This window comes from Vanellus vanellus (genome assembly GCF_965231255.1).
Source record: "Vanellus vanellus genome assembly, chromosome: 21".
Taxonomy (NCBI): domain Eukaryota; kingdom Metazoa; phylum Chordata; class Aves; order Charadriiformes; family Charadriidae; genus Vanellus; species Vanellus vanellus.
In genome coordinates this window covers 6,565,309-6,573,671 of record NC_138926.1, presented here as the reverse complement: position 1 = coordinate 6,573,671, position 8,363 = coordinate 6,565,309, and the positions used below count along the sequence as shown (strand labels likewise).

Sequence of the window (8,363 nt, the reverse complement as noted above, 5' to 3'; positions counted from 1 at the left end):
GTGCACAGCCCCGGCCATGAGCTCACAATGGGGCCAAGGGAGGGCCCCCAGGATGGAGCAGGGGTGGATAGGGACAGGGATGCGATGGGGGCACAGGGATCTGTGCTCCAGAAGGGCAGGAGGGGGTCACCCTCCCTGGAGAAGGCGAGTCTTGTCCCTGTCTGCTTCCCTCCCACGGGGCTCGGGCTGCAGGAGGCCTGGGGAGAGGCACGGTGGGGGCTGCCTGGGAAGGGTGGCCCCCCCCAGCAGGGAGGCTGAGGGCACAGGCTGGAGCTCAGCCCTGCCACAGCCCCTCGCCCTGTCGCCGCACACACGGGTGGCCGTGGCTCCAACACACAACCTCGGGTTTTATTGTGCAGACAGAGGAACACTCCTGGAGGATAGGTTGCTTTTTGTTGTTGCTTTTCGTAGGGTTCTTTTTTTCCCCCCCTTAACAGAATTTCTTTCACAACAAGCTGTGGAAACAACTACAAATGTTCACAAAAAAATGAGACTCGAGACGCATCCGCGCTCTGCCGGCTGGGCTCTCTGCGCCTGCCCCGGCGCTCACCAGCAAGCCCAGGGGCCTGGGCACAGCCAGACCTCAGCTATACACGGCCTCAGCAGCACTAGACAGCAAGCAAGCAGGCAGGGATGGGCAGGGAACGGGCATGGGGGTAGGAGGCAGCTCGCGGTGTCTGGAGAAGAGGAAGGAGTGGGGAGCAGCTGCTGTGAATTGCTCTCAGCCGTGGTGGCACAGCCCAGGCTGCTCGGGTAGCTCAGCGGCACTGTGGTTCACCGGATGCTCCTGCCTGTGTCTTCCCCTGCCCCGTGCCCTCCCCTGGGCGAGTGTGCAGCAATGCCGGCCCTCCGGCCTCTCTCCCTGTGGCTGGGTGGGCTGCTCCTCGCCTGGGAGCTGCCAGGGTTGGGAAGTTGGGGCACCAGCCCACTGGCTCCGCGGGGTCCTCGAGGGGCACTGGGGCAGGCCTGGGCTGGCAGAGGTGGGCTGTGCTCAGCGTCCCTCTTCTCACTCTCGCCGACCCCTAGGAAGTTCCGGGCCTTATAGAGGTGGTGGCCAAGAGCTGGGCTACCCTTAGGGCCTTTTCTGCTCTTAAATGGAGACAGAGAAATGCTGAAAGGGAGAGGGCACATGGGCTTCTCCTAGCGGTATGGTAGGACTGGAGGAAGACTGTGGTGGAGAAAGGCTGCTGAGCCTACCCAGAGCCAGGCACCTGGACATGTACCATGAGGAAGGAATGGGCCCCCCAGATGTTCCTTCAGAGAAGACAGGGTGATGGTGCAGGGGTCATGCTCCCACAGGGGAGCCCCCTCCACACCAGCCTGCTTGGATCCAGCTCTGGGAGCCTCGGGGAGGGGGGCAGGGGTGAAGGCAGGGCTGTGGCTAGCTCAGAGAGGCTCTGCTTGCCTCCACTGCGAGCGGGTGCTGGCAGCAATTCTCTCGTCACAGCTAAGGGCTGGTCCCCGAGGAGAGCAAGTGGTGTCTCGGGCTTGGGCAGCCCAAAGGTACCAGATGATGTCTGGAGGAGGCCTCACTTCCAGCTCAGCTGTAAAAAGCAGATTAGGAAAAACTCATTGCCAAAGCACGTTTCCAGTGAGCCCCCTCCCAGGGCCCCAGAAGAGCCCTAAGGAGGCAGGGGCATTTGATGGACATCTCCTAGACCTGCTCCCCTCTCTCTTCCCAGCCTGTCCAGGCCCAGCATCATCCCATGCTCCCCCTGTTCCCTCTGCCTCTTCCCTGCTTGCTCTGAGACAGGACTCGCCTCATGCCCCCTCCCAGTCGCGGCAGCTCAGGGTGACTCAGGGTGAGAGGAGCAGGCTGAGAAATCAGTAAGTCACCTGGCTAGCGGGCAGGGCGAGTCGGGGACACCGGCAGCCCCATCTCCTCCAGGGGCCGTGGGCACAGCACCCAGCATTGGGGACCCCTCTGCATGCTCTCACATCATCTCTCTCTCTTACCTGCCAGTCCAGCTGTCTTTCCCCAGTTGAGAACAGGCAAACCCCAAAAGTTAAAGGGACAGGAGAAGCGGGCTGTGCGGGGCTGAGGCTCCAGTGCTTCCAGCATGAGCAAACCAGCCAGCCTGCCGAGCAGGGAGGTGCGATGGGAGAAGCAACGCTGCCTAGCAGAGCCACCATGCTTCGGAGCAGGGCATGTGTGCATGTGATGGTGAGTCTCGGCACAGGACGGTGGTTAGCATTAGATATACGGCTATATAGAGATAACACAGAGAGGGGTTTCACTTGTTCCAAATGGTTCAGCTTCTCTTTCCAAGGGCTGCGTTCTGGCGGGGGAGGAGGGTTTGCTGGGGTACTCGGTGTGTGTGTGCACATGTATGCGTGTCTGTGTGCGTGCGTGCGCTTTTCCTTTCACAGGGACACGAAGTCCACTGCTTGCAGGAGAGGCAGGGAAAGGAGAAGCAGCAGGAGCCATGAAGTGTTCTGGATCAAGAGGCTGAAGCCGGCGCATTTCTCCAGTTTGTCTGTGAGGACAGAGAACAGGGAGGGAGAGAAGAGCCACAATGAAATGCCTTAGGAGCAGGGACCAGACTGGGTTATAAGGGGTACTAGGACTCAGCTTCTTGCCTTTTCTCTGCCCAGAAATGCAGCAAGTCCCATTCTGGCCCCTTGCCTTTTTCCCCTCCCACCTTGTGCCCGTGTAGCTTTTGGGGGCACAGAGACTCTGGGAAGCATCATCCTGCCTGTGCCTGACTGAGCTGACAAGGGGATGGGCACCAGGTAAGACGAAGGGCTCTGCAACTGGAGGAGTGCTCCTGTGGGGCATTAAGTGTGGAAAATCGCCACTGCGCTCCCGGACCACATACCTCTTCAGTCCTTCACCAGTAGACTTGTGCCCTCTGCTGGGACTGACTATGAAGCATAATCTACGGGAGGACACCCGGGCAACGCACTCGAGGTTGGGCCCACGAGAGGCAGGGATCGGCAGTCTGAGATGGGGCAGAGTCAGGCCAGCTGTGGGGCTGACTGCTCTGCTTGCAGTAGGAAGGGCATGTAAACATTTATGGGGCTCAGGAAGGGTTTAGGGATGCCATAGCGGGTGGTGGTTTTCTCTGCTGGCCCTGCCAAGCCAAGGAGCAGGTGGGAAGGAGGGGCTGAGGCCAGGCATCGCTGCCTGTCTCACCTTTGATGACAGTGATGTTCTTTATCTGGTTGCCAGTGTAGTCGTTGGTGGCCTTCAGCTCGCACATGTAGACACCCTCATCACTGGTGGTGAAGCTCTGCAGGTAGAGGCACACCAGGTTCTTGTGCATGGTGACATTGGTTCGGCTCCGGTAGATGTTCTCAGAGACGCCGATGGTGCTGTGGATGACGTGCTTCCTGTTGTCCTTGGTGATGCTGAACTCGTAGGTCAGGGGGTTGCTGGTTTTGTTCTCATAACGGCAGTCCACCCGGAGGCTCTGGCCCAGCAGGCAGGCACTCAGGTCCTTGATCATCTGGCAGTGGGCGGCCTGGAGGACTGGGAGAGGCAAGCAGGGGTTGGACAAGGAACACCGAGCCCTAGGGATGCCCATGCAGCCTCCTGGCCCTTGCCTGGCTGCTCTGGGCCAAGCTTGCTAGTGAGCAGGGAGGGGATGTGCATCTGCAGGCTGTACCTGTCAGGATGACAGCGATGCCAACGGTGGGGTTCATCTCTCCGCTGAGGTGGCCGGCGGTGGCTGCCACCGAGAGGGGAACCTGGGCAGGCGGAGAGAGAGAGGCAGTTAGCCAGGCAGGCTATTGCCCCAGCACACAGACGTGGGTGCTTGGTGGGGCGGGCGTGGGCACACATGGCACAGGCAGGCAGGCTGCCTCTTCTCACGCAAATAACGCTCTATAGCGTGCTCCTCTTCATGATGTCTGATGCACTGCACAGGGACCAGCTGGCCCCACAACGCGCTAGGGAGTCAGTCACTGTGTGTCTGGCCAGCATCACCTTCCCCTATCCCCAGGCAATACCAGCCGCGCTCTCTTTTCTCTGTCTGCATCCTCTACGCCAGACATTGAGTGAGAGTGGCACAGACCTGCAGCTGCCTGCAGCGAGGCCCGCATGCACTGCACTCCTCTCCTTCTGCCTCCTGCCCAGGCTGGGTGCCCGGTCAAGGGACAGGCGGGAGAAACGAGGATGCGCCCAGGTGCCTGCACATCATGGCCAGGGGGTTGCGGCTCTGGGGGAGCGTGGTGCCAGGTGAGGAACCCTCCTTGGTGCCGGCGGGCACCAGGCCTGCCAGCCCCCCTGCAGCTCCAGCGGGTGAGCTCAGCAAAGATGACTCATTGCAATGCAGTGAGGGAAAGGGGCCAAGAGCAGCGAGAAGGAGGGACGCAGCAGCTGGACAGGGAGCCAAGACCGCCGAAGGATGGCTCCAAGACTCCAGGGGCTGACCTCAACCTGCCTGGCCACAGGGCGGAAGGGTTTTGGGGTGGCAGAGTCCACCCTCTGGGGCCCTGGCCCGGTGCCCACCTCTCTTCAGTCTGCTTCCTGGTCTGTGTGGGTAAGGGGCCCAGGATGTGCCTTCAAAACCCCAGGGCTGCTGACAGTCCAATCCAGCTGAGAGGAATCAGTTAAAGGTTTGCAGCCCAGCCAAGCAGCCGCATGGGGAATTCAGCCGCAGACATGCGGAATGGAGGGAGAGGGTGGGGGAGCAGCAAAGCAGATGCCGGGGCTGAAGGACACGCGGAGCACCCTGCTCCTCCAGGTCCTCTAGGGCGGGGATGTGGGGCCAGGTCCAAGAAGGGGAGGTGAACTACTGCCCCTTTGGGATTCCAGGCTGGCAGAGGGGGGAGCAGACGCCCAGTTTGCTCCCTCTGAGCCTGGCTAAACATCCAGGGAAGAGCTAGGAACTGCCTGTACTGCAGCCAGCAGGATTTTTCTTTTTAGCATTTTTTGGGTCTTTCATCTAACGTTTTTAGGAGGAAATACCAAAACCATTTGCTCACTCTGAAGTTGTGAAAGATCTCTATATCCGCAACCCTGAACCCTGGCCAGGAAGGAAAATTCCTTTCTGTTTGGTCTTGACAACCAAGAGGTTGCAAATGGGGGCAAAGCCATGATGGAGGAGACTGAGTCTCCTCTGGGTTCCTAGAAACTGTTCCCTGGTGCTCACTTTGTCATTTTGCAGCTCTGACCCACTCCTCTTGGAATGTCCTGGGACACTATCTAGGTCACAGCCAGGCTTTCCTCCAAAAGATCAGTGCCCATAAGCTCCCAGAGAGAGGGGCGTCCTCCCACCTAGGTGCAAAAGTGCTCAGATCGTCTAGCCTCTGGGTTCGCGAGCCCTTGGATGCCTTGTACCCCTCCTCTCCTCCTGACGGCAGTGCCAGGAGCAGAGCTAGCCAGGTGACTCCTGCTCCTGCATGATCCCAGGGGCTTCGCGCAGGGACAGGACTCACGAGGACAGTATCATTAGAGCGAGTCCAGCCCTTGCAGAGCAAAGCTCTCTGGCGCAGTCTACACCACCTGCTTGGGGCCCCACCACGGCAGTACCTCTGTGCCACCGCCACCGTGGCAAGCTAAGGGTGACAAACGGGCTGTGGGGACGGGTGGAGGGGAAGAAGAGAGCCAGACTAAGGGCTGGGAGAAACCAAGCGCCCCAGGAACCTGGCTGTGCTCAGGGGGGGTGCACGGGGGGCTCCCGAGCGCGCAGTGCGTGTGTGCGCGGGGCAGGGGGGTCGGGGTGCGAGCCGCCCCGCTGCAGGGAGCGGGCGCGCGTGTGGCGGCGGGTGCGTGTGCGCACAGGCGTGCCCACGGAGGAATGCCGCAGTCCCGATCCTCGGGAGGAGGCGGAGGAGGGCGGAGGGGGGGGGGATGTCAGGACGGGGGGGACCAGCACCAGTGCGAAAAACCCCAGCGCGTCTCCCTCGCTGACCGCCGCTCTCCAGACCCGGCCCCTCCCCGGGCGGCAGAGCACCCCTCCACCCGGGCAGGGGCAAAGGCTCCCCCGGCCCCGCCGCCCCGCCGGGCGGCTGCCCACCCTCCCCGCGGGGCACCCCCCCCGCCTCGGCCGCCCACATCCCCCCGCCTTGGACTGGGGGGGGGTCTGCCCGGGGCCGCGCGTACCTGCCCGCCGCTGTCCGGTGCTGCCCGCGGGGCCGCCGGCGCTGTCCGGTGCTGCTGCCGCCCGGCGGGGCTGTGGGCGGCGCGGCGCTCCCGCAGTTTGGGAAGGGCCGGGCGGGCGGACCCAGCGAATCAAGTGCCGGGCGGCGTCACGCAGGCTCGGCCCCCGGCCCTGCGGCGCGGGGGGGGAGACGCGGGGGGGGGGGGGGCTGCCTCTGCGGGCCGCCCCCGCAGCGGGCGGCGGCCGCCCCCGCACCCGGTGGGCTCGGGCCAAAGCCCCGGGAGGGTGCGGGGCGCCGGGGAGGAAGGGAGACCCTCGGCCAAAGGGGGGTAGCACCGGGGTGGGTGGGGGGGGTGTCCTCAACCTGGCCCGGCCGGGGCAGGCATCGGGGCGGGGGTCCCGTTCGTGTCGTGTCCTCCCCCCCGCCCTTTCCCCTCTTTCTGGAAGGGGCGACAGGTCCCCATTGCCATGGGAACATGACATGGTGCAGAAGAGCTGCCAACCCCCATCCTCTCCCCCCACCCCGGCAACGTGGGAGTTGTTTTTCTGGGAAAGGAGGGTGCCTCGGGAGCGGAGTGGAGAGCTTGGCTCGGGCTTTGCCGAGGAGGGGGGAAGCATTCCCCGTCCCCAAATGCATAATGCTCGGCTGCCCAGCAAGGCCGGCCCGCACAAGTCACCAAAGACCCGTGCAATGCAGGTCCCCAGGCAGGAAATGGTGGCAGGAATGGTGTGGGACACAGCTGAAGCTCTGTCGGTCATGCCACTGGCCACAAGCCTTAAGTGTTAAGCCCAGGGCTGGTGGCAGTGAGGACACAAACAAGGGCTTGCTGCTCACAAACTCCCACCACCACATGGTTAGGAAGGGGCTAAACAGAGCTGCTTCTGCACAGGGAAAATGGCTTTGGATGCAGAAAGCAGGCTGGCAAAAGGCCTCTTCCCTGCTCTTGAGGCAAGGTGGAGATGACAGGCGAGGAGGGCAGCACCAGGGAGTTGCTCTCCCGGCGGGTTTGGGTGCCACGGCACCCCAGGAAGGAGCAGAGGCATGCAGGATGGCATGCCCCGTCCTCACCTCCTCCCACACCCCCTGGCTGGGCTCTGCAAAAAGGGCTGGCGCTGTGAAAGTTGATATGAAAAGTCATATTCTGCTCCAGCAGAACCTGATCCCAGGTGACGTTCGAGTGCTGAAGTTTTGCAAGCTGGCTGTGCAGCAGGGTTTTGCTAATTCTACAAAATCTTGGCGCCGGCTGCTTGCTGACTACGTGGGCTGTGGGCATGCTGCCCCAAACAGGGCCGGACACCCAGGCTGGCCGGGGGGCCTGTGATGCCCAGGGAGTGTGTGGCAGAGTTACCAGTGTGCTGCCATGAGAAGGGAAAAGGCCTGACCCCATCTGTTGTGGCGCCTGGGTATTGAATGGACCCAAGCTGCGGGATCGCACACAGCTGCATGTGCACAGCAGCACAACTACTCTGGTGGCTGAGGATGGTACGGACCGACGGTGCTGGCTAAGGACGGGATTAAAGACATGGCAAACTGGCACAGAAAGCCACTGCTACCATGACTGGAAGCAGATCGATGCAACACAAACATACAAATGCCAGACACGTGTTGCCACGTCAGGGTGCAAATAATGCAAGCAGGAGGTCTGCATCCAAACACAGCTGTGATGTGGGGCAGCGCATGTAACCATGTGTGCACTGTTGCGCACACACGCACACGGGTGCCTTTCGCATCTAGCCCCACATCCCCACAAGCTGTGTCTCCTCCACAGCCCCACCCTCACCCCAGCTATGTAATCATAGGCAACTAGGGAATCCAAGCTCGAAGGATGGGTTTTTGGAGGCATGCAGTTGCCCGAGTACCATTGCAGGAGATTTCAGCTCCCTTTAAATCTGTGGCTGGTGGCGCTGCGGAGGCAGGTGTGATCGTGCAGTTTCTAGGCAGCGCTGGCAGCAAGTACCCTGCCTAGCTATTTGCAGGAGGCTCCTTGCAGAGGTTCTCCAGCTGGATAGTCCCTTCACTGCAGATTGCAGTCTGGCTGCCATCCATAAACCAAAGAAAATCAGTCCCCAAGTCATACGTAATGCAGAGGCCTCCAGATAGCGGCCAAAGGAAAAGAAAAGGGTGGGGAGAAGAAAATCTAATGACAAGCAGGCAAATGGAGAGGGAGGCAGGCAGCATTTGCAGTGGCAGGTGTCAGGCAGAGACACAGGCAGACGAGCACAAACAGGGCCGAGGCGGCAGCCAAACAGACACAGTGCAGCACAGCAGTGCAGATACCAGCAGGTGTGGTTCGATGCAGCAGGACAGTGGGACAA

At 61.5% G+C, this 8,363-nt stretch overlaps 1 protein-coding gene across 2 annotated transcripts; it reads right to left on the bottom strand.

Annotated features, from left to right (window-relative positions):
- Positions 1 to 327: 327 nt before the first annotated feature.
- On the bottom strand, positions 328 to 6,118 carry THY1 (Thy-1 cell surface antigen). Of its 2 annotated transcripts, XR_014269908.1 has the most exons (5): positions 6,050 to 6,118; positions 3,609 to 3,690; positions 3,137 to 3,472; positions 1,957 to 2,477; positions 328 to 1,544 (listed from the first exon to the last, which is right to left on the bottom strand). XR_014269908.1 is itself a non-coding variant. In XM_082493748.1 (4 exons), exons 2-4 carry the CDS (start codon positions 3,643 to 3,645, stop codon positions 2,365 to 2,367), a joined length of 486 nt encoding a protein of 161 aa, XP_082349874.1. In that variant the 5' UTR covers positions 3,646 to 3,690; positions 6,050 to 6,118; the 3' UTR covers positions 328 to 2,364. The 2 variants fall into 2 exon arrangements, 1 of the variants encoding a protein (XP_082349874.1); XM_082493748.1 differs by having other exon boundaries at positions 328 to 2,477.
- Between the last annotated feature and the right edge of the window lie 2,245 nt (positions 6,119 to 8,363).

Bases quoted from the DNA above. Each gene is read 5' to 3' on its own strand.
- THY1 (XM_082493748.1), bottom strand. From the start codon at position 3,645: ATGAACCCCACCGTTGGCATCGCTGTCATCCTGACAG. The intron at 3,473-3,608 runs GTACAGCCTGCA...TGCCTCTCCCAG, and splicing joins CATCGCTGTCATCCTGACAG to TCCTCCAGGCCGCCCACTGC. The intron at 2,478-3,136 runs GTGAGACAGGCA...CTGTCCTCACAG, and splicing joins GAACATCACTGTCATCAAAG to ACAAACTGGAGAAATGCGCC.